Consider the following 26,749-nt stretch of genomic DNA (forward strand, 5'->3'; position numbering starts at 1 on the left):
CTCTACCAGTCTGTAATGGAAACGTCCACACTTCTTGTGTTTAATCATTCGAAGTTTTATTTTGTAATTTGTAAAAACAAGAACAATGGTATGTGTGTTTGCAAAATATGAATTAGAGTATGCCGACACTTATTCTACTTATTCTGAATGGAGTTTGGGCTGCATTTTGATGGCGCCTGGAGTTCGTCACATGCAAATTTTCCTTAAAATATCTAAACCAGGCAAAATATTAGAGGAAAATGTTCAACAAATCCATTTCTAGGCTATAACATCTCTTTCCGATCAATCTACAGTTTTTGTAACGTTTTGTGTTGCATACTCAACATTAGAAACCTTTTCCTATTACCTTCCATTGAATTCGTTTCCTATCAGTGCACTGTATCAATCAAATTTATTTGCCCGCATCATCGTCCGCAATAGCAATAGCATCCGATTCTCGATACAGTCGCAATCGATCGGGTGGAAATGGACGAGAGCTCTTCTGTCTGATGATGTGAATACATTCGAACGTATACTCGAGTTGTGATATGGAAGGGCTGCATTCAACTATCGATTCCTACCAAAATCAAGTGGGTGAAACATTGCAGATGGAACCGATTGCAGTCGTTAGTGCGACGTGAAATCCTTTTTCTTCTAGGCATTACGTTCTCACGGGGACAGAGCCTGCTTCTCAGGTTAGTGTTCTTATGAGCACTTCCACAGTTATAAACTGAGAGTTTTCTTTGCCAAAGTTGTCATTTTCCCATTCGTATATCGTGTGGTAGGTACGATGATACTCTATGCCCAGGGAAGTCAAGGAAATTTCTATTGCGAAAAGATCCGGAACCGATCGAGAATTGAACCCAGACATCTTCAGCAATGCTTTGCTTTGTAGCCGCGGACTCTAACCACTCGGCTAACGAAGGTCCCTGACATAGGTAGATGGACCTTATGATGAGAAGCTTTGAAATAATCTTATGCCGTATGCTTTGCAATGTCAACTATTCATTAGTTGAATGGTTTGCGACGAAGATTCACAAATGACATCAATGAACCCTTAGGTATCATGAGAAATTAATATTTCCAATTATACTATTAGATGTTGATTAGGTTTGATGCAATGGTCTTAATTTTGTACGAGAGCGGATGGTTAACATCAAGACATAAAAAATGCAGGATTATTCAAACGGTTTGACATTGTGAATAATCTTGATTTTTTTTCTCGAATTTTGACTTGACATCATAATTTCAGCAAATTCTGTTAATTATTTCTGAATGTCTGCAATTTGCACTGATTTTTTAAATGACAATTAAAAGACGCATTTTCAGCAATTTGGATTACTGAACGATTCAGCTCGGCAAATTTCAGCAAAATGTTGCTTAGCATGAGCATGATAAACCGCCCTCCGATATTGCAAGAACAGCTGTACTTACACAGGGAATCAACAGATGCTACTCAGGATCAGTAGCATCTTCAATGTGTAAGTACTGGTGCGCTCATTATTATAACAAACAATACCGGCGCCGGCTGCGTCCGAATGCAGATCAATTTGGGAATGGGAGGGAAATGTTGACGTGTTACTTGCTTTATGGAAGCTGAGGAGTCCTCTGCACTTCCACAAAAAAACACTGGGAGTTAGGATATCGGAAATGATTCGTTTTGGTAAACGATAAAATTATAATTTGAAATGAATACGTGAACATACACACACGGATGAGCGATACCGATAGTGTGGTTACTAAGCGAACCGGGCATTATTGACACACTCTGATTTTTTTCTATTTTTTTCACCCGAACAACGCGCACCGTTCACAATTGATCCAAATTCCGTCGCTCGCCCACAAAGGAGCTTGCAACAGATTCAACGGATCAAATACTACTCTACCCGTGATGTAAATGTCATAATTGAACGAAAACCACAGTCAAACCTCCATGAGTCGATATGAAAGGGATCATCGACTCATGGAAATAACGAGTCATGGAACAGATTTTATTTGGAAAGCTGCTTAGAAGGACCATCATAGTAATCATGATTTTTTGTATTAGTATGGTTCCATGAGTCGATATCGAGTAATGGAACATCAACTCATAGATGTTTGATTGTATTCAAACAACGTTAATTTAAAAGACTTTACACATAAAAGTCCTTTGTATAAGTTTTTGATTGTTAAGCCGAAAATATTTGTACTTCGTATAAAATTAGGTTTTAAGAGATGAAAGATAACATATCTCGACCTGTAAACTTAAGTCTTTGAAGACAATCGTGAAGAATTACTAAAAATTACAAAGAATAATCCTAAGAGAAGTTGCAAAAATATTACTGCTTCTAGAGAAGGTTGTGGAAAATATCATTATTGAATTAATGGAAGAATTTCTATTCAATGAAGACAATGCAGGAGGAACTCATGAAGATTACTTCACTTTCCTAAGTTAATTAAAAAAAGTTACGTTTACGGTGTTCGGGTCATGTTGACCCGGATTTAACCTACGAATTTCACTGCCATTTTTTCACCAAATATAAACTTGTATTTTGTGAATCTTACTAGAAGTCTTGGTTCGGTTGGAATTGGCCGCTCAGAACCGGTGCCAAACCTTGGTCCGTTTGTCCATTTTTGCAAGAGCATTTATAAGAGCAAAATGCATTTGTTGTGAATTGTGAAACACACTTTTGGTTTCAAATGCATTGAAAATATCATCTATTCAACGGATTATTTGTTCAGGGCACTACTGGTTATTTGTTGCTGAATGGATTTAGTGTGGTTAGAATGTTGCTGAATGGATTTAGTGTGTAGTTTTAAGAATATCGATTTTGTAGTTTTTTTTTCAGGATTTTTCTTTTCATACTAGGTATGTGTATAAGAGTTGAAAAAACAAACCAATCTTCAACAAATTATGAATCTTTTAGCATACTAAACTCAAATCTGACTAAAATATCACTTACATCCCTTTGCGTTATGCCCTCTCAATTATTATAATACTTATAGGTATTTTTATTACTTTTATACTCTTTGATTTTATAATCGATAACTATCATCAACATGTATTGATCTTCCAGTACAGCTTATGGAGTTATTGATTTATCACGTATTGTTTTACTGAAACCGGTTTCTGAGTCTTGATTAACGAAGCAACAAAATTAATCATTATTCAATTATTCCATGTCTATGAGCTGCTGCGAACCATGCAATATGTAGAAAATTCAATCAAATGGTTTGATATCGATGGAAATCAATCAATCAAAATTTCAACGCAGTACGTTATTTGATTCGCTACATAAGTGCTCTTGGCGACACATGGTATCGATATATCTTCACACTAAGTGGTCAGAGGCCAACTGATTAAGCCAGGTTCGAACTCCTGATTTAAACTCAAATCCTCCCCCTAAAAATATCCATAATTCAAATCTATCAGCCTTGCCGGTGTTTCCGCGTTTGTTCTGAACATTATTTTTAATTCAACTGGGCCATTTTCCACGCTTCCATAGTTCCAGTCCTCCACCCGTCACTTCGCTCTCCACCTCCTAACACCTGTCTATATGAGGTGCTATCGTACAAGCCGCGTGCCAACTCGGGTGTACCTCCACTCCACAAAGGCAAATATCTAAACAATCACTCACGCACTTCGCCTCGCACGACCCCTTCAAGAGTCGAGAGAGGTAAATCAGCTCGAAAGTAAACAACCGATTAAACATATAAATTCACCTTCATTATCAAATCAAAGCCGTAAGCAGTGGTAGGTGTATTATTACTACTCTGCCGAACGCACTTTGTAGCCGAGCACGCGTCCCACTGAGCTCTTTTGGCGCGCGCGCACACGTAGCTCTGGAGCTCCACCGGCGGTATGCGTCTATGAGCCAATCATGGGTCGGTATAACAATAATGGTAGACCGCGTCTGACCACAAACTATTTGACTTATGGGCGAAGAACGATCGAGGGTATGCTGACAGCAGAATGTTTTAATCGAATGAGTTTCCAAATTTGGATTCGCAACCCACTTACTGAGATTTAAAGCCAAGTAGTTGCAATTTTTTGAAGTTTCATCAAATGGAAACATTGAAAGTATTTTAAAATGGCGTGTACAGTTAAATATGATAAACAATGTTGATTTCTAAGCTGAGTAGGCTTCAACTTGTAATCTTCATCAGTGTCAGTTACTGGTATTAAAATTTACGTTATTGCTTCTCTTGAACATTTTGCAAAGCGAATACTAATAAGGAATTGTTGCTAATCTTGTTCAAGATTTGGAGCGAATCATGCTTAGGATTTGGAGTAAAATCTGTATAAGACTAAGAGCAAATTATGTATGGGATTTGTAACAAATCCTGGTAAGGATTTGGGTGAGTTGAAGTAAAATCCGCTAATGAGTAAAAGCAAATAACTCTCAAGACTTAGAGGATATGGTACAATTCCTGCTCATATTTGGAGCAAATTCCGCTCAAGATTTGAAGCAAGTATTGCTTGGAATTTGGAGCAAATCAGGCTCAGGATTTCGAACAAATACTTATGAGGATTTGGAGCAAATCCTAATCATGATTTGGAAGAAATCCAGGTAAGAATTTAGAGAAAATCCTGCTCAGTATTAGGAGCAAATCCTGCTCAGGATTTAGAGCGAATCCTACAGAGGATTTGAAGCAATTCTTATTCATGATGTCAACCGAATCTTGCTCAAGATTTCTTGCGCATAGGTACTGCTCAGGATTTGGAGCAAATCTTGCTCAGGATTTTGAGCAAATCTTGTTCAGGGTTTGGAAGAAATCTTGTTAAGGATTCGGAGCAAACCCTGCTCAGGATTTGGAGCAACATATGCTTAGGATTTGGAGCAAATCTTTCTGTAGATATTTGGCAAATCCTTTTCAGAATTATGAGCAAATCCTGCTCAGGATTTTAAGTTAAACCTGCTCAGGATTAAGGGCAAATCCCTTTCAGAATTCGAAATAAATCACTCTCAAGATTTGAAACAAATCCTGCTGAGGATTTGGAGCAAATCCTGCTCAAGATTTGAGGAAAATTTTGCTCAAGTTATGGAAAAATCCTGCTCAGGATTTGGAATAAACTCTGCCCAGGATTTGGAGCAATTATTGTTAAGGCTTTGGAGCAAACCCTACTCAGAGTTTGAAGCAAATTCTGCTTATGATTGCGATCAAATCTTTCTCAGAATTTGGAATAAAACTTGCTCATAGTGTGAGGTAAATCATGCTCAGGATTAAGAGCAAAACTCTCCCAGAATTCTGAGCACATCAATCTTAAGAATTGTACCAAATCCTGCTAAGGATTTGGAGCAAATATTGCTCAGGATTTAAAGCAACAACTGCTCAGTATTAAGAACAAATTCTGCTCAGTATTTGATACAAATCCTGCGCTGGATTTGACGCAAATCCTGCTCAGCATATGGATTCAATCCCTGTCGGGGCTTGGAGCAAAACCTTAACAGGATTTGGAGCAAATCGCTCCCAGAATGTGAAGCAAATCCCTCTAAAAATGTGGAGCAATTAGTGCTCAGGGTTTAGAACCAATTCTGCTCAAAATAAGGGCAAATCCTTTTGGAGCAAATCCTGCTCAAGATTAAGAGCAAATCCCTCTCAAAATTTTGATATCTTGCTAAGTATTTAGAGCAAATTCTGTTCAGGATTGGAAGTAATTCCTTCTCAGATTTTGGAACAAATCCTGCTCAGCAGGCAAATCTTCTTCAGGCTTTGGAAATAAATCCTGATCAGGATTTGGATTAAGTTCTGCTCAGGGTTGGAGGCAAATCCTTCTAAAGATTGGGAGCAAATGCTGCTCAGGATTAAGAGAGAATTCATCCCAGTGTTCGAAGCAAATCACTCTTAAGTTTCGAAACAAATCCTGCAGAGGATTTGGAACAAACGTATTTTTTTGAGTAATATTTTCCAACCACTAGTTTAAAATAAAAAAGTTCTGACGATTATTATTATTTTTATAAGTTATCAAATTTAAAGAATCGCTTCATGGTATCTTCTACAAAGTTGTGTATTTTGACGAGTACTAGTGCTATAAGCTTTCATATATTAGTTTTTTATGAAAAATTTCACTTCAGTAAAATCGAAATACTTTAAAAATCGTAATTTGTAATGTTCGAAAATAAATAATAAAGTTTTATATAAGCTTTGAAAATTTCATTCAAATCTGTTCATAAATGACTGAGATCTATCATATAAAAGTTGAAAATTCTATATGGAATAACGAAAAACTTGCAAATTTTTTTGTCCAATACTGTAAGCATCTAAAAAGGAAAATCATGAGAATTTTTTGTAGGAATCTTGCAAGAAATACTAGAGAAGCCTTTTAGTAATTTCATTGAAACAATGCTGGATGAACTTTTGAAACAATTTCTGAATATTTTATTCGAACGCTCCAAACTACGGTAATATATTTTTTGTAGGAAAAAGACGTGATGGATGACTATGAATATTCTTTTATATATTCTTGTACAAATACGTTGAGGAGTTATATGCCTTTAAAAATTCTCTAGGGAAATATTGAAAAAATCTAAGAAAAAATGTGGATGAGATCATTGGGGATTCCTTAGAAGAGTTTTTTATGAAATCCATGGAAAAAATTCTAGAGAACCCTTTAAATCAAACCTGAAAAACTTTCTAAAAAAGAGCTAAAAAAATATCATAAGACAAAAGTGGAGCAATTTCTGATTGAAGTAATGACTAACTGTACATTAGGGTGCGATTTATTTTTCGAAAGTTAAGTGTAATGCTTATTAGTGAAACAGTCATGACAATTTTATAAAAAGGAACTGTTCAAAGGTTATTTTTAGTAATGCCAAAAAAGTAAAAGTATATAAAAATTATATGAAGGTTTATGCCAACATTTGTAGTGACCAACTAATCAAAGCTTGTTTGAACAATACAAACACCTAACGTCGCGTCGATAAAAATGTGTTATCATATGCATGAAACGAGCTCACCAGTTTTAGTACATCCTTAACTGAAAACGAACGTATTTTTGCACTCTCACAACGCTAACCGAGTGACACGACACGACTGATCTTGTTTGCATTGCTCGCTCCACAGCATGCAACAGTATCAAAAGACCACACACAACTCAACTGCCTGGCAAATCACATGCAAACAGAGAAAAAAACCATCCGCACCGACGAACACTGCGACATATTACTGTTTTCGACGGCCAAAACCTCTAGTACTCTGGATTGATGTCTTAAAAAAAATATCCAGAAATAATTTTAACTTCAAGTCCGAAGACTCCTTCCGATTTGCTCTAGATAAGTAAAAACTGATTTTGATCAGTTTCATTGTTTTTTACAATAGCGTCCTGGTAAAAACTAAGTTGTGCAAAGTTGTTCTTTGCTTTGTGGATCAAAAGATCTGAGCAATCAAACCGAGAAGAAAAAAAAAAGTTCATTGAGGCATTTTGGTCATTTCTTCCGAAGACACTTATGCCTTATCATTGACGTGGATAATGGGGATGACACTCTATTTTAAAAAGCCAAAAAATCAACTTTGAGCATTTTTTTGTACCAAAGAAATGTTAAAACAAAAATGTGTCATCATATATCTAAAGCTTAACAATAACAAATTATTTTTATCTGGTTTGAGTCACCGTCGAATTATATATTTTTCGATTATTGGTAATTTTCGGTGATTATTTCCTCAACGAAAATTACCAATAATCGAAAAATGTTTAAGAACAAAGTAAGCATTTTTCGCCATTTACTGGCAACATTTTAAGTTTCGTTGATACTTTTAATAAAAAGAGTCCAAAACAGTGTTACTCAAAATCTTGACCCATGAAGTGGCAGCTATTTTTTTGCCTACATTTAGCCAAAAAATTGGCTTCAGTGCGAAGAAAAAAAACTGTGACCGCATGAGGCTTTTTTTAGTGGAACAATTTTAGGTCGAGAAACAAAAATTTGTTTTCAATACATTAGTTTTTCTTGAAAACATTTGGTCAGTTTTTTTTTTTATTTTAAGAATATAATTGCATAAAAATTTTATTTAAAACTATTGGTCTCGGCAAACTTTGCCTTACCATCAAGTAGATTATTGAAAAATGGCATGCACTCTCCCATACAAATTTACAGAAAAATTCTCCCATTTTTTTTCAACACGAACACGTTGGAACCTAAGATGGATAGAACTATGAAAGCATAGTGCAAATCAGTTGACCCATTCGGATGCCATTTCGTGACATAGGAACACCATTCTATTCATATTTATGTAGATAAGAATTTTAACATTATTTCATCATAACTTTAAACGGTCACAACAAACAAGCGAAAAAGAAGCCAATGTTCTTGACAAGTCGTTAACAACTAATTAGCTGCCACCATCTGCCACTTAATGAGTTACCGTAAAATGGGGTGTTGAGGGATGAAAAACAAATAGACTCGAATTTTAAACAACTTCTAGTATGTCGATGATAAAACAAAGAACAGCTCTACCATTCTCTCGTCGTGTATATCAAAAGCCAAATACAGCCATGAGGATCCTATGACATATTTCTGAGATAATCATGAAAATGTGTGATTTTTGACGGAAATGCAATATGGGGTGTTAAGGAATTTGAGTTTCGTAAATAAAACCATATTTTGCCAACAACAAAACACAATATTTTTGGTCAATAACTTTGATGCATGCATTCAATTTCATAAGTTATTTTTAACCTTAATCAGATAATAAAACAATATTATTGAACTTGAAACTCCTGCAAACCGTTTTATTTTAACTGCAAAATCTTCCATAGTTATTATTCCTACTTGGAAACTACCAATACACCGTAAAATTGTCTTGAAATTATTTTTATACTTAAATGCAACAGGATTATAACTTTTTTATCTGCAGTTTACGAATCCTATAAGCAACTGTATGAATAATCTGTAATATGAGGATAATTTCAACAAGCTTTTAATTTCAGTAGGGGAAATGGCCAATTTTCCTTGTAAATAAAACACTACACTAAACAAAGTACTTGCATGCAACACCCAGTGGCATGGTCGAAAAAATACTGAAGAATGTTCCAGTATGGAGCGGAAATCTAACGCTCACTCTATAACACAACGCGTTTAGTGCCCGACGAGGCCACGAAGTTTCTCAAAAAGAGCTCAGAAATTACAGAGTTGTACGAAGAGGCTTCTTCGAATCATTGTTCTCCTTCGTCTTCGACAATAGCCCCTATTTTTACTGGTCTGCTTGATAGGTAAACAGACGGTTTGACAAATAAATAGGTAGATTTGGTTTCACTCTTCGCGCAACTCATTTATAGACTCTGAGGAATTAAGAATATTATTATTATTTACTACGTCACAAGATTACCACTAAAAGGTTCAATGGCTCAAAAATCCTTTCCAAATAAAAGAATAATTAAAACTTTTCAAACATTTTACCAGTGTGATCGAACAAGTTTTGGAAATAGTATGAAGAAAAATCCCACATTTACTTTAATACCAGTTTTACCGATAAGATTAGATTAGATTAGACAGTTTTGTGATATTCAAAGAACAAACAATATACCCTTTTAACTTTTCCAATGCAGCTTTACTTCACGGAATAAGCCAAAAGTATATTGGAATATATTACGGCATAGATCGAATAAGTTTTGTAACTTGGAAAAAGTAGAAAAAATAATCCCCGAACACTCCACTAATTTGCATAAAGAGACTTCTTCCATAAGAAATATTATAAGTCAAAATCCAGTTAAAATTTTCAAAAGTTTTGTCTGCGTTGTGATCAATATTGAGAAAAACATGTGAGTTACTTATCACATATTTTTCTCAATATTGTTTCATAGTTTTGTAGTTAAATGTAATTTGCCAATAAAATTCGAACAAAAATGGTTTGAATCGTTTTCAATATGAAGACTTCACGATACTTTATTTTAATAGACATCCCCTATCACACAATGCAGCTCACAATTCTCCGAACAAATCGAGCATTTCAGATGAATGATATATCGACTTTCAACGTTTTTCTGATTTGTCAAACTTGATGGAAAACTTCAATCCCTTAAAACCCCACGCGTCCTTAACCCATATTACGGTATCCAATATTTTGTGAAACACTGTTTTGGACCTTATTAACTAAAAATTATAAAAAAGAAAAGGTTGTATGACATTTGCCAGTAAGTCGTTTGCCAAAAACAATTTGCAAAGTAACACCATCAAAAAACAGGTAGTGAAAAAAATCGCTGAAATATCAAAATCTGCACTGGTCTCGAAATTGCAGTATGGTATACTTTCTGGGACACCCTATATTATTTAATCTTTACAACGTCAACTTAATTTTTTGTATCCCAAATGAAGATTCCAACTCTCCACTTCTTCTATGGTAGTCATTTTATCAAAAAATAAAATAAGTCAGGTATCACAGAGCTTGCCTGAAAATTTCATACAAGAAGATACAAAACGATAAACTTTGATAGTTTAAAGATCTTCTATAGCTTCAAAAACATCAATCTCCATTACCCACTATTGTTTTGTTTCGGTTATCAAGTTATTGAATATAAGAAAAATCTTTTGCTAGAGATTTTGCAGCGTGGGTTATGGCCAATTGACAGTCCTGTAATGAATTTCAACACATCCCCGGTACTAGATATACAGAACCAGTGCTATTAAATGTTATAATTCCCATGTGCTTCCATGCAAAATACAGCATCATATTGCCAATTTACATTAATTCGGAAAAGGTCACCGGGAACAGCTAGTCGAAAATGGCATACAACTTAAAATATAATAAAAAGTTAACTCGGTTTCAATAGTTTTTTTTTGTAGTTAACAAAAAAACATTACATCGATTATGGAGAATATTTTTGTAGATAAAATCATTCAGGTAAATTGATTCTTGTAAATGGTTTCCTGGAAAATGTCATACAATCATATAAAACATGAAAATTGATTTCAGTGCGCATCGTACCTTCGTGCTGTGCGTACACGAATTCTCTCTGCTCTTGGAAGTTTTCTTAAAAACTACCTAAAGCAATAAAACAGTACTTTTCAGTGCTAAAATTATAAACGGTACTTTTCAGTGCTACTAAAACAGTACTATTTTTTTCTACTATTGATCCCTTTACGATCCTTGTTTGAACCCGTGCCTTCGATTTTTCGTTGGACCCGTTGACGAAAGCTAGCGGTGGTTATCCTTCTTGGACACCGTCTAGGGAAAAAACCTCTCGAAGGTCACGTCTTTCTCGTTTATTAACTAAACATGGTATCAACAACTAACAAAAGGAAGGGTGAATCTCTGAATTCACTACTTCCTTCCATAAAAATGGGTTTTAAAACTGTCACTACACGTGGCAAGAACGGAAGAAAGGACGTTTCCCCGGAATGCGAACTTTCTTCCAAGGGTGAAATGAATAATTGTATCGAAATGAGCAATCAGTTCGATGCTCTAGACAAATTTTCCGAACACCAAATCGAAGCAGCCTCTAGCCCAGGCTCTTTGATTCAACTGAGGAAGCAAAGAGTGCCGCCTATCGTGGTCAGTTGTTCCGAATTTGCGGGATTTAGGCAGGAGATCTTGAACTCCATTAGGGGAATCAAGGTTTCCTTCCAAATCGCAAAGAAAGGAGACTGTCGCGTTTTGCCGGAAACTCTTAAAGATCGTGAACTTCTTCTCAAACATCTTGAAGAGAAGAAGCACAAATTTTTTACTTATGACGACAAAACTGAACGTTTGTTCAAAGTTGTCTTGAAAGGTCTCTCAAGTGACTATAAATCACCTGAAGAGATCAAAAATGAAATGATTTACTTGGATTTTTCCCAGTCCAAGTAATCATTATGAAAAAGAGAACCCAATCTGGCATTGTTCGGAAAGGGCTTTCTCAAGAATATTATTTAGTTCACTTTAACAAAAAAGAACTAAATAATATTAAAGCTTTAGAAAAAGCAAAACTTTTGTTTGATGTCCGTGTGACATGGGAACATTTCCAGAAACCTGGAGGAAATTACCAGAACCCCACTCAGTGCCGTCGGTGCCAAAAATGGGGTCATGGTACAAAAAATTGTCGCATGGATGCTAAATGCATGATTTGCGGAGGTTCTCCTCACGCCAAAGACGTCTGTCCAGTGAATTTTAATTTTAACTAACTAAACTAATTTTAATCCGTCGGGTAGCCGTTCGAATCTTTCAATCTCGAATGTATCTACCTACGGTAAATCCTTTGCCGATATCGTAGCAGGAAATTCGAACTCCTCCCCTGTTCGATCCATGGGTACCTATTCTACTTGTTTCAAATCAAATGGAAAAAAACCCTACCGCCACAGGTAACTCCGCTTCTTCGTCTACCGGAAATTCCAATGGGAAATCACATGACATGTCTGCCTCTGATTTTAATTTTCTAACTGAACAATTGAATCTAATGATTGATGCAATGTTCAAAGCCACCACTATGACTGAAGCAGTCCAAGTAGGTGTAAAATTTACAAATCAAATTGTTATTGGATTACGTTTTTCTAATGGATCCAAATAATAATTTAAATATTTTTAATTGGAATGCTCGTTCTCTGAATGGTAAAGAGGACGAGCTGTTTAATTTTCTTACAGCTAATAACGTGCATATAGCAGTTATTACCGAAACGTATTTAAAACCTGGATCTAAACTCAAAAGAGATCCTAACTTTTTTGTTTATCGTAATGATCGACTTGATGGGGCATGTGGGGGAGTTGCAATCATCATTCATAGGCGTATAAAACATCAACTGTTTTCATCATTTGAAACTAAAGTTTTTGAAACTTTAGGTGTTTCTGTTGAAACACAGTTTGGTAAATATACTTTCATAGCTGCCTATTTGCCATTTCAATGCTCTGGGCAGCAAGTTAATTTGCTCCAAACTGACTTGCGTAAATTGACTCGCAATAAGTCAAATTTTTTTGTCATTGGTGACTTTAATGCCAAACATCGGTCATGGAATAATTCTCAAAGTAATTCCAACGGCAGAATTTTATTTGATGAGTGCTATTCAGGATATTTCTCAATTCAATACCCTGATAGCCCCACATGTTTTTCCTCTTCTAGAAATCCATCTACAATTGATTTGGTCTTAACCGACTCTAGTCATCTTTGTAGCCAACTGATTACTCATGCTGATTTTGATTCTGATCATGTCCCTGTTACATTTCAAATATCCCAAGAAGCGATTCTCAATCCTATCAGCTCCACTTTCAATTATTTACGAGCCGACTGGAATATATATAAAACGTATGTTGACTCTAATCTTGATGTTAACATTTCTTTAGAAACTAAACTTGATATTGACAATGCTCTTGAAACTTAAACAAATTCCATTGTTGAAGCCCGGAGCATTGCAATTCCAAAATGTGAAGTTAAATTTGAATCCGTGATTATAGACGATGATCTTAAACTCTTGATCCGTCTTAAAAACGTGAGGAGAAGGCAATTTCAACGCACTCGCGATCCTGCTATGAAAATTATATGGCAGGATTTCCAGAAAGAAATCAAGAAACGTTTTGCTCAATTAAGAAACAAAAATTTGGAAAATAAAATTTCTCAATTGGACCCTGGCTCTAAGCCCTTTTGGAAATTATCTAAAATCTTGAAAAAACCTCAGAAGCCAATACCGGCATTGAAAGAGGAAAACAAATTATTATTAACTAATTGCGAAAAAGCTCAAAAACTTGCTATGCAGTTTGAAAGTGCGCACAATTTTAATTTAGGACTTACTAGTCCAATTGAAAATGAAGTTACTCAGGAGTTCGAAAATATTCTCAATCAAGAGAACGTTTTCGAAAATGCCTGGGAGACTGATTTGGAAGAAGTGAGAACTATTATTAAAAAATTCAAAAACATGAAAGCTCTTGGCGATGATGGAATTTTCTACATCCTCATCAAGAAACTTCCAGAAAGTAGCTTATCATTTTTAGTTGATATATTTAACAAATGTTTTCAATTAGCATATTTTCCTGACAAATGGAAAAATGCTAAGGTTGTTCCAATTTTAAAACCAGACAAAAATCCTGCAGAAGCTTCTAGCTATCGTCCAATCAGTTTGCTTTCCTCCATCAGTAAACTTTTTGAAATGGTTATTTTGAACAGAATGATGGCCCACATCAACGAAAATTCAATTTTTGCCAATGAACAGTTCGGATTCCGCCATGGACATTCGACCACTCATCAACTTTTACGTGTAACTAATTTGATCCGTTCCAACAAATCTGAAGGCTATTCTACTGGTCTTGCTCTTCTAGACATAGAAAAAGCATTCGACAGTGTTTGGCATGAAGGTTTGATTGTAAAATTGAAAAACTTTAATTTTCCAACATACATTGTTAGAATAATTCAAAGTTATCTGTCAAATCGTACACTTCAGGTTAATTATCAGAACTCCAGATCTGAAAGACTTCCTGTAAGAGCTGGTGTTCCTCAAGGCAGCATTTTGGGACCAATATTATACAATATTTTCACATCTGACTTACCTGAGCTACCTCAGGGATGTCAAAAATCTTTGTTTGCGGATGACACAGGCCTCTCCGCCAAAGGACGAAGCCTGCGTGTCATCTGTAGTCGATTGCAAAAAAGTTTGGATATTTTTTTTTTCATACTTGCAAAAATGGAAGATTTCTCCTAATGCTTCCAAAACTCAACTAATAATATTCCCACATAAACCAAAAGCTCTTTATTTGAAACCTTCAAGTAGACATGTTGTCACGATGAGAGGGGTTCCAATAAATTGGTCAGATGAAGTTAAGTATCTAGGGCTCATGCTAGATAATAATTTAACTTTCAAAAATCACATTGAGGGCATTCAAGCCAAATGTAATAAATATGTAAAATGTCTCTATCCCCTTATTAATAGAAAATCAAAACTTTATCTTAAGAACAAGCTTTTGATATTCAAACAAATTTTCAGGCCAGCCATGTTGTATGCTGTACCAATATGGACTAGCTGTTGTAATACCAGGAAGAAAGCTCTGCAGAGAATTCAAAATAAAATTTTGAAAATGATTCTGAGGCTTCCTCCCTGGTATAGTACCAATGAGTTACATAGAATATCCCATGTTGAAACATTGGAACAAATGTCAAATACAATCATTAATAATTTCAGGCAAAAGTCAATACAATCTTCTATTGCCACGATTAATGAGTTATATGTTTAGGTTAAGTTAGGTTAAGTAAAAAACGTTTTTTTTTTCTCTTATAAGCAGGTGAAATCAACTCACTTGTAAAAAAAAAGAACTGCTACGGCAAATGAAATGTAATATGTTGTTAACAAAATGTTAATGAAATCTTAAATTGGTTTTACCAAATTAGGATGATAGTGTTGTCTAATAACACAGAACACCTAGATATAAGAAATGAATGTAATGTTTGGAATGATACTAATAAAGAAATTAAAAAAAAAAATTAAAATTGATTTTTCTTTTTTTTTAATAAAGTGATAAAGCATATGCGTGTTCGGAAAAAGATCAATAATGCCTCAATGAACAACTTTGTAGAAGTAAGTTGCTAGGGTGCTCATAAGAAAAGATAAAACTGATCTAGATCAGTTTTAACTATCTATATCAAATCCGAAGGAGAAAAAATGTAGCACGAATAATTCCAAAATACTATGTCGAAGACACCAAACCAGAATACTAGAGGTTTTGACCGTCAAAAACAGCTATCTGACCCAGTGCGCGACGAAGCGAAAAAAACACGCTTTTGTAAATTTCATTCAAATTCTAAAATTTTTGTAAGTTGAATTCACTTACTTGGAAAGCATTTGAATTGAACCATTATGACATTTATAACATTTGTTTGAGGGGTTTGAAAAAAAAACTGGGTTTGAAAAAAAACGATTGTAAGGTTTTTTCAACAAATTTCCACGCTATTTAAATTGTATGGGAGCACTAGCGTAGCTAGAGGGGTGCGGTCCGCACCGGGCCCCGAGTTCAGTTTGAAGGTGACCTTGATGTGCACTGTGTAGGGGTCCCATGATCAATGTTATAAGTGATTAAAGTAGCCTAAATACCTGTTCAAAATTCATTCTGGATAACTCGGTTAAGTAATGTAATTCAGATGGATCTACCTAAATGTGCGAGGCCTACAATAGTATCTGGAACTGGTTTGAAGGTTTGTTGCAGACCATATTCTTATTGAATATTCTTAAATTAGCTGATTTTCATTTCATTTATAGTTGAAAAAATCAATCAGTTAACATCTTCGAGAGATGGTTTGTACATATTCAAGACTCATTTTAGAAGTTTAGTCCCTACCCAGTCAACATTTTGGTTGGTATAACTTTTGTTATACATCATTCTATATTAATCAATTCAATCGTATAGAATGCACGAAAAGGCTATATACCTACCGGTTTAGGGACAAAATGTCGAAAGACAAAACGTCGAAACCCAAAATGTCGAATGCCAAAACGTCGAATCCCAAAACGTCGAAAGGGACAAAACGTCGAAAAGACAAAACGTCGAAAGCACTATTTTTTTACCGAAGTTGTTTTGTTGCTAAGGAAAAAATGGTTGCGATGCGGACCGCGTTGGAAACAGCAAAATTTAAAATTTACATCACAGTAAGCTTGGAACAAATTTTCAGAAATATGTCACTCTTATATCAATTTCTGACGAAGAAAGAAGCCTCAGATATGCAGAAGTGATTGAACCAGTTCAGCATGATATTGGGGGATATTGGTTTGTGAGTTGAGGTATACCTTTAGCAACGCAAATCCTTACGTTCTGTGAAAAATCGTGTTCCTTTTCATTCCCAATAGCTCCTTATCGAGGCAATCAAATTTCCTTCAACCCTAGACCTTTCCTTCCGATAATGACGTTCATTGTAAACATCCAATTAAACCACTTTATTTTAGTGCAACAACGTGAAATCTTTTTTGCATGCCTATCGATTGGATACTAACTGACAAATCTATTGCTGTTGTACAAATTGTTTAGTTTCGTCTCTCTTCATGTTCCGTAAATGTGTTATTGTGCGGTTGTCACAATCGTGTGTATAGTTCATGTCACGAAGGATTTTGGACAACGAGTGAATTCTTTATTCTTTAAAAACTTACTCGTTCTTTTATCGAATAAGTACAATTTAATAGATTGATTGAATCGATTCCTAGCTTTATTTCAAAGCACGCCCTTTGCATCCTCATATCAATATTTGACTAAAATTATCACTTTGAATTTTGTTATCTGAGGATTATAAAAATATCTAAAGCAATTCCGACGAGTTTTGGAAATTTTCAATTTTTTACTTTCCTTCCAAGACCAATTTAAAATTACCAAATTAAGACTCGATTATCCGGAGTATCGATTTTTTTCACTCCGGACAATCGAAACCTCCGGATCACTAAAAGAAAAATTCAAATCTGCTATAAAAAAATAAAAATTAGATAATTTCGTTGTTTTATTTATAAGCTTTTTTCAAACCCAACTTTTCTTACCTACATCCAAAACTGCAAAACCATTCATATTTTATAATCTTAAAAACGAGAATGTCAAAGACAAACTCAGGATAATCGAGTCTAATATTCCGGATAATCGAGTCTCCGGATAATCAAGTCCGATCTGTATCACGGTTAACTTTAGAAAAAAAAAAAAAAATTTCACAGCCTTAACTGTTCAAAACATTGTTAAGTATTTGCATTTCACTTTACATTTTTATCGGTTTCATTTATATTTCTTCGAATAATATCGAATAGATCGACGCTTTGTCAGACATTCGCATTTATTTTCCTTTCGACGTTTTGTCCCTTCGACGTTTTGGCCTTTCGACGTTTTGGCATTCGACATTTTGTATTTCGACGTTTTGTCCCTTCGACGTTTTGGCCTTTCGACGTTTTGTCCTTTCGACATTCTGGGATTCGACGTTTTGGCATTCGACGTTTTGTTTTTCGACGTTTTGTCACCCAACCATACCTACCAAAGTGGAGGCTATATGCGTACTTGGCACGACTTTTTCGGACTTTCTGCGATCAGATATACGATGTCACAAAATTTGGATGATAATAAAATCAGGGATCAGGCACCTAACCACTGTACCACCAAGGATTGCATATCCGATGGGTGATTATTTGCCAATATTAATACATGTTTCATGCACAGCGACACATACTTTGTTGTTCTTTGAGGCCCATCGTCAGCAGATAGACAAAGTTTGGATGGCAATTTTTGCTAAGTTTTTACGATTTCATACGATGCTTTCTGGATTGATATATGATCTGTCAGTTTCTATAACATAACGCGATTCTATGTTGCACTATTTACGACATGTTTTGTTGTCAACACAGATTGTCGTTTATGAATCTTATTGGGGATTTTTATACAACTTGTATTGACATTGATAACGCTTAATATGGCATCTTGTGTGATTCTGATTTTGGACGCATGAATATGTAATTTTGGATGCACATTCTTATACGATACGTGGTTCACTGGGTATTTTAATGGTAGGCTTTGAAAGTCTCTATTTGAGGCCAAATTTTCTTTAAAGTCACTTCTTTCTTTATTCTGCTTACAGTGAATCTTGCTTCAAGGGGTTCTAAAGATTACTTCAGAGACTATTACGCGATTTTTTTCACAGGTTCTTCAGGAATTTATTTCCAGATTTTCGAGGAAAATCTGAGGAAATTCTTCTACTGATTTATATGAAGATCTCTTCAAGTAAATTTCTGGTATCTCCTTCAGAAACGTCTCTTTTGATTCCATCTCCAAGTTTTCCAAAAAAAACTTCAAGCATTGTTTCACGGGACGGTTAGAGGATATTTTTCGTAATTCGCTCCAGGAAATCCATGAGCACAGTATTTCTTCAAGAAAAATCTTTCAACTTTGTGGGAGTTCATCGGGTTATTTTAACGCTGAATAGTTTCATCAAATGTTACCTTGAGATTTCCCGGATTTCTGAAAAATTTATCCAATAATTTCTAAAAAAAACCTTAATCTGGAGATATTCCTGAGAAAATCACTGGGAAAATTCGCTGAAGCCATCTTTGGGAAATTTATCAATAATTTCTAGAATAATTCCTGAAGGAATCTTAGCAACAATCACTGGAGTAGTTCCTGAAGGAATTCTATGGTTGCAATCTGAATGACAATTTTGAAAGAAAATTCTGGAGAAAATAATAGTTGAAATCTCAAAGATGTTGTAAACGAGAATTTTACAAAGATTTAATAAAATGATGACTAAAGCTTTGGATGCATTCCTAGAGCACTTATGATTTTCTTGAAAAAAGTCTAAAAGAATCTTTGAAGAAATTCATGATGGAATCTCTGAGGTAACTTCTATGGTTACCTTTAGAAAAATTCTATGTTGAATTTTTGAAGGTCTTAAACAAACCCACGGACTTCCCGTGAAAATCACAAAATGAACTCCTGAAGAAATCATTTGAGTTAGTTTTATTTTTTTAAGCAAACCTTAAGCAAAGTTGTAATGAATTATTGCTTTCCAGCGGTGTTTTGCCAGCTAATAATTTGGTTTCCATGTCAATTCACTGGAATTGATAATTTTCAGTAATCTAATGTTTTTCTGAACAAGAATTAAGAAAAAAAGACTGCAGGCTCATTTATTGACATTTTTACCATTAAATTACTCCAACAATATATAAATAAAAGTTCATAAGTTTATTTCAACAGTCGGTTTCACATAAGCGTCTTACATTTAGATGGCGTTTGCCTTAATTTTGAGGGCCCTAGCCACGCCACTGTATGGGAGCCACAAAAACAATTCAATTTTCTACACATTATGTTATTTGTTCTGTTAGTCGGAAAAATCACCTTAAAATTACTTACACCCCTTTGCGTTTGAGCCCCTTAATTCGTGAAAATAAACTTTTGTTCATTGATAAATTTCGATTGCGTATATTTCAACTTAGAAACCACTGCTCACACGAAGCACTTGACTTTGCGAACCAAACCACTTTGTCTTCATCATCAAAGAGGAGAATCAGTTCTAGGTATTCTGTCGGAATACATTCCAGTGGTTAACGATACATATGTAGCTATGAAACTACAAGAGGTATCGATTACACGATTCTCAACCATTCTCATCATCGTTTTTGTCCCAGATACCTCTCTGGATCTGCGTGATCTCAGCCTTAATTTGCCTATGAGTGCTTATTCGTCTTGATTAAATCTCTTATAATCAACTTAAAAACCTTAAAAGCTATAATTTGCAGTTATTTGTTTACAGCACCTCAAGGTACCTCTGCTGAATGGCGTGGTTCACAACCCCTCTTAGTACCCAACGTGCAAGAACCTATGCGAGGGGTTAAGTGATCGCAGACAGACGTCGAAGACGCCGACAGGTGGCAAAGGGCAAACGGTTGGCAGGCGGTCGCGGGTCGTGTGAAAGATCACATCACACTTAACCGATGTCGCTTTGTCTTGCTAAACGATTCCGTCGGATGCCGCACTGAAAGGGTGATCGCTATCGATGAATGCAAACAATACTCATTAAAGAAAAATGAATAAAGACCCAGACAGAAACGAGTCAAAGTGAGTCAACAGAATTTGAATGCAGTTTGCACAGAAAAATGGGTGTCAGCGAGAATGTGGATGTTCAAAGTTCGCAATCACTTACGTTTCAAATCCTTTCCCTCCGGTGGGCACGGCTTTCGACTGAGCAAACAATCCACGTAGTTGTTGACCAGCCGGTTGCTGCCAAGAATTGTGTCGATGTCCAAGTTGTCGTATCTGGAAGGAACAAAGAGATGCACGATGTAAAACGGTGAAGACGTTTCCTGAATCTTGGATGTGATTTGGTTTTCAGCGCTGGAGGAGCAGAAGTATGCTAATACTGATCATCGTGAAGTGAAGTTCCAGCCCTTCCCCGTTTGAGTGCTTTATGTAATTATCTGACGGTCCCAACCTAGAGTGGCGACACGTCAGCGTCGTGGGTGTTTGGTAAGCACATACCATGCTCGAACAATGTAGCATGAAGGTCTGAGAATTAAAATGCTCAGAGTGAGCTACAGTGGAAAGTTTTTCGAATGCTAATGAATTACGCAACCAGCATACAGCTCCACCAGAATGTGACCATGTAACCATGACAAGCAAATTCGGCTCTGGATTCAAAGCATGTCCTGTTACGAATCCTGAGCGAATCATGCTCAGGATTTGAAGCAACTCCAGCTCAGGATTTGAGGAAAATCCTGCTCTGGATTTGTAGAAAATCCTGCACAGGATTTGAACAAAACTTTACTCAGAATTTGTAGCGTATCTTGCTCAGGATTTGATGTAAATCATGCTCAAAATTTGGAGCATATCCTGCTCTGAAAGAAGCTTTGGAGCTAATCTTACTCAGGATTTGAAGCAAATCCTGCTCAGGATTTGTAGCAAATCATGCTCAGGATTTGGAGCAAATCCTGCTCAGAATTTGAAACACATCCTGCTCAGGATTTGGAGATATTCCTGCTCAGGATATGAAGCAAATTGTGCTCATGATTTTGAGCAAATCCTGGTCAGAATTTGGAGCCAATTCTGTTCAGAATTTGGAGCAAATCCTGCTCAAGATTTGGAGCCAATTCTGCTTAAGATTGAAAGCAAATCCATCTCAGAATTTAGAATTAATGCAGCTCAGAATTTAGAGCTATTCCAGTTCAGAATTTGAATCATACCTTGCTCAGGATTTGGAGCAAATCCTGCTCTGAAAGAAGCTATGGAGCTAATCTTACTCAGGATTTGAAGCAAATCCTGCTCAGGATTTGTAGCAAATCATGCTCAGGATTTGGAGCAAATCCTGCTCAGAATTTGAAACACATCCTGCTCAGGATTTGGAGATATTCCTGCTCAGGATATGAAGCAAATTGTGCTCATGATTTTGAGCAAATCCTGGTCAGAATTTGGAGCCAATTCTGTTCAGAATTTGGAGCAAATCCTGCTCAAGATTTGGAGCAAATCCTGCTTCAGATTGAAAGAAAATCCATCTCAGGATTTAGAGTTAATGCTGCTCAGGATTTAGAGCTATTCCAGTTCAGAATTTGAATCATATCTTGCTTAGGATTTGGAGCAAATCCTGCTCAGGATTTAGAGAAAATCTATCTCAGAATTCGGAATTAATCAAACTCAGGATTTGAAGCTAATCTAGCTCAGAATTTGAAGCAAATCATACTCAGGATTTGGAGTGAATTCGGCTCTGGATTTGGAGCAAATTTTGCTCACGATTTGGAGAAAATTCTGCTTAAGATTCTTAGCAAATCCTGCTCTGCATTAGGATCAAATCCTGCTTTGGAACAAATCCTGCTCAGGATTTGGAGCAATTTCTGCTCAAAATTTGGAGCATATCCTGCTTAGGATTTGGAGAATACCCTGCTTAAGATTTGAAGCAAATCTTCCTCATGATTTGGAGAAAATCCGGCTCAGGATTTGGAGAAAATCGGATTCAAGATTCGGAGCAATTTGGGCTCAGGATTTTGAGCAAATCCAGCTCAGGATTTGGAGCTAATCTAGCTCAGAATTTGAAGCAAATCCTGCTCAAGATTAAGAGCAAATCCATCTCAGGATTTGGAGCAAATTCGGCTCAGGATTTGGAGAAAATCTTACTCAAGATTTGAAGCAAGTCACGCGCAGAATTTGAAGCAAAACTGGGCTCATGATTTAGAGCAACTCCTGCTTAGGATTTGGAGCAAGTTCTGCTCAGCATTTGGAGCAAATCCTGCCAGGATTTGGAGCAAATCCTGCTCAGCATTTGGAGAAATTCCTGCTCAGGATTTAAGGCAATTCCTAAGCAGGATTAGAATTAAATCCTGTTCACAATTTAGAGCAAATCCCGCTCTGGATTTGGAGCAAATCCTTCTCAGTATATGAAAATTTGGGCTCAGGATTTGAAGAAAATCGGACTCAATATTAGGAGCAATTTGGGCTCATGATTTTGAACAAAACCTGCCCAGGATTTTCAGCAAATCCTGCTCAGCATTTGGAGCAAATAGGGCTCAGGATTTGGAGCAAATCCTGCTCTGGATTTGGAGAAAAATCTTTTTTAGGATTTGATGCAAATCCTGCTCATGATGTGGAGCAAATCCAGCTCAGGATATGGAGAAATTCTTACTCAGGATTTAAAGCAATTTCTGCCAAGGATCTGATGAAAATCCTGTTCATAATTTGGAGCAATTCTTGCTAATGATTTTGAGCAAATCCAGATCAGGATTTGAAGCAAAGCCTGCTCAGGATTTGGAGCAATTCCTGATAACAATTTGGAGCAAATCCTGCTCAGGATTTGAAGAAAATCCTGCTCAGGATTCAGAGCAAATTGCGCCCAGGATTTGGAGCAATTCCTGCTCAGGATTTGGAGAAATTCCAGCTTAAGATTTAAAGCATATCTTGCTCATGTTTTGGAGCAAATCCGGCTCAGTATTTAGAACAAATCCTGCTCAGTACTTGCAGCAAATCCTGTTCAGGATTTGGAGCAATTTCTGCTCAGGATTAGGAACAATTCCTGTTCAGGATTTAGAGCGAATCGGGATCCTGAGCATTGGATTGGAGCAAATTGGGCTCAGGATTTTGAATAAATCCTGCTCATAGTTTGGAGCAACTCCTGCTCTTGGTTTGGAGCAAATCCTGCCCAGGACTAGAAGCAAACTGGACTCAGGATTTGCAGCAAAGCTAATCCTGCTCATGATTTGGAGCAATTCCAGCTCATGGTTTGGAGCAAATCCTTCTCTGGATTTGAAAAAAACAGCTTGAGATTCGTAGCAAATCTTGCTCATGGTTTAGAGCAAATTCTGCTCAGGATTTGCAGCAAATCGGGTTCAAGATTCGGAACAATTTGGGCTCAGGATTTGAGCAAATTCAGCTTAAGATTTGGAGCAAACCCGGCTTAAGGTTTGGAACAATTCCTGCTCAGGATGTTAGGCAATTCCAAAGCAGGATTAAAATTAATTCCTGTTCATAATTTAAAGCAAATCCCGCTCTGGATTTGGAGCAAATTCTTCTCAGTATATAAAAAAAATTGGACTCAGGATTTGAAGAAAATCGGACTCAAAATTAGGAGAAATTTGGGCTCATGATTTTGAGCCAAACCTGCCCAGGATTTTCAGCAAATCCTGCTCAGGATTTGGAGCAATTCCAGCTAATGGTTTGGAGCAAATCCTTCTTTGGATTTGGAGAAAAAACAGCTTGAGATTCGAAGCAAAATTTGCTCATGGTTTTGATCAAATCCGGCTCATGATTTGAAGCAATTCCTAAGCAGGATTATGAGCAAATCCTGTTCACAATTTAAAATAAATGCTGCTTAGGATTTGGAGTGAATACTGCTCAGGCTTTAGTGTAAATCGGGCACAGGATTTGGAGCAAGCTGGGCTCAGAACTTAGAGCAAACTGGGCTCTGAATTTAGAGCAAACTGGGCTCAAAATTTGGAGAAAATCCTGCTCAGGATTTGGAGCAATTCCTGCTCATGATTTGGAGCAAATCCTGCTCAGGATTTGGAGCAAATCCTGCTCAGGATTTGGAGAAGAACCAGCTTAAGATTTGAAGCACTTCTTGCTCATGATTTGAAGCAAATCCTGCTCAGGATTTGGCCTGCCCAAGATTTGAAGCAAATCTTGCTCATGATTTGGAGCAAATCCTGTTCACAATTTAAAACAAATCCTGCTTAGTATTTGGAGCGAATCCAGCTCAGGATTTAAATCAAACTGTTCTCAGGATTTGGAGCAAATCGGGCTCAGGATTTGGAGCAAACCTTGCTCATGATTTGAAGCAAATCGTGCTTACGATTAAGAGCAAATCCTTCTCATGATTTGGAGCAAATCCAGCTCATGATTTAAAGCACATCCTGCTCAGTTTTGTAGCAAGTTCTGCGCAGGATTTGACGCAATTCTTGCTCAGGATTTGGAGCAAAAACTGCTCAGGATTTGGAGCAATTCCTGCTCAGGATTTGGAACAATTTCTGCTCAGGATGAGGAACAAATCCTGCTCAGGATGAGGAACAAATCCTGCTCAGGATTTGAAGCATATCGGGCTGAGGATTTGGAGCAAACTAGGCTCAGGATTTGGAGCAAATCCTGCTCACAACTTGGAGCAAATCGGGTTCAAGATTTGGAGCAATTCTTGCTCAGGATTTAGAGCAAACGCTGCTCTTGATATGGAGCAATAACCATTCCAAAACTTACCTCGAGCTGTACAGGTTCCTGGCCGAGTCCTGCGATTTGACAAAGTTGGCAAACGCCAGCAGAGCGCTGGCCACTAAAATCCACACGTTCCGCATCTTCCGTATTCTTCAGCTAGCTCTGCACTCACCTTCTGAACCAAACCCCTCACGAAACACTTCTTCTGTTCAGAGCTCAACTCGCACTCGTATCTTCCCGACTTGTTCGCGCACTGGTTCAGCTTCAGCACTGCGTTCTCTTCTGGCTTCTTGGCTTCTCGCTCGATTTTCTTCTCACAACGCACAATGCCCCTTTTGCCTGTTCGAGGGTAAATCCCAATTCTCGGCACAAACAATTGCCACTCTAGATCCCAATCGGAAGGGATTTCCCCACTTGGCGCTCGGCGGTTTAGTCTCGTTTGAAGAACTGGAGGACTGCTCTGTGGAGGGCTGCGGAAATCAACGGAAACAAATCTCGATCACTTACGGTTCGGCAGGGTGGTACAGGATGGGCCATAAAAAAATTGGAAAGTTGAGCATCACAGTATTCAATTACATTTTTTTTTCCTGATTCTTAGAGAACAAACCCTTCGATACCTTTTTTTTTGTTTTATTTCAGAGAGTAGAAAAATATAAAAAAAATCGTTTGGCTAGACAAAGTCGTGTCTGAGGGGTCTATTTTATAAGTCGAGTCGATCAAAATGACTCGACTGGTGTCACTGTCGACCAAAAAATTCACTCGACTCAGCTCTGTCACTCGAGTTTTTCGACAGTTGTCACTCTATGTGACTGGATTACTATGGGAGTCGACGGGTGACATCTGAATTATGCATGCTTGCTTTGATCGACAATAAATACAGACGAGTCACATGAATCTGCTCGATTTACAAAATAGGCCCCTGAATGAACTGCAGCCACTATAAGTTATTTATTTTTCTTCATTCGCAATTTAAATAACGTTTGTGTCGGCCACATCCAAGTTCACAAATTTTTACATTTTCTTTTGGGCCATACTGTACAGTGCGTGCTCACCTACTACTATTGTTATGCATATGCTTATTATGTAGTTGGCACTTAACTAAAATATTTCCCGCGCACGCGCATTCATTGATACTGTCTAATCATAACCCCACCCAACGCTAGTACTTAATTTAATTACAAAATAGTAACAATCTGATTCGAGCGGGAAGGTCGATTAAAACATGTGAACTCGCTAGATTAGTTCGGATCCAGATCACATCGTGGGCGGGTGTTTGTGATAAGATATCTCTTTTTGGCACGTGGCAGATAATCGGCAGTGGAATGTGATCGAGTTGGACGTTTGTTTGGGCAGAGGTGACGAGTCTTAAAGCAGAAGGAAGTTCTATCAGCATTAGTTGAAGCGTGAATTCAAATGTTGAGTGGATAATATTTTCTTTGCCAGGAAAGTACATAACGAAACTATAAAAAATATGCAGCAATTCATTGAAAATGGAATCTAAGTGTATCGAAATTGTAAAGATCATGAGTTAAATGAAGTTGAACAACAATTAGAGAGAAAACGATTAACGGATTTTTCAAATATTCAGCGTGGTTAATCGTTACAGAAAAAATAGGCACGTATGTTTTATTTCTTCATAAGAGTAACAAATTTTACAACAAAAGATCAAAAAACAAAACAAAATGCTCGAAAAATTCTAGGGTATATTAAACTTGCGAAGGTTAGGTCTGTGGGAATAGAGGATTTAGCTTGTTGGTGAGAGCCACCCGGCTTG

General features: G+C 36.7%; 1 protein-coding gene across 15 annotated transcripts in view; it reads right to left on the reverse strand.

The window, feature by feature from the left end:
* The window catches only part of LOC5573135 (nuclear pore complex protein DDB_G0274915), a 135,419-nt gene that overhangs the window by 56,398 nt on the left and 52,272 nt on the right, over positions 1-26,749 (reverse strand). For 14 of the 15 annotated variants that reach the window (XM_021847555.1, XM_021847566.1, XM_021847567.1 and 11 more), the window contains exons 2-3: positions 25,021-25,445; positions 20,495-20,607 (exon numbers count right to left, since the gene is read on the reverse strand). In XM_021847555.1, coding sequence (XP_021703247.1) covers positions 20,495-20,607; positions 25,021-25,115 — 208 coding nt within the window. In that variant the 5' untranslated portion in view covers positions 25,116-25,445. Of the gene's footprint in view, positions 1-20,494; positions 20,608-25,020; positions 25,446-26,027; positions 26,135-26,749 lie in introns of those variants that run through there. The other variant, XM_021847558.1, reaches the window with a different exon arrangement.

This window comes from Aedes aegypti, chromosome 2 (genome assembly GCF_002204515.2).
Source record: "Aedes aegypti strain LVP_AGWG chromosome 2, AaegL5.0 Primary Assembly, whole genome shotgun sequence".
Taxonomy (NCBI): Eukaryota; Metazoa; Arthropoda; class Insecta; order Diptera; family Culicidae; genus Aedes; species Aedes aegypti.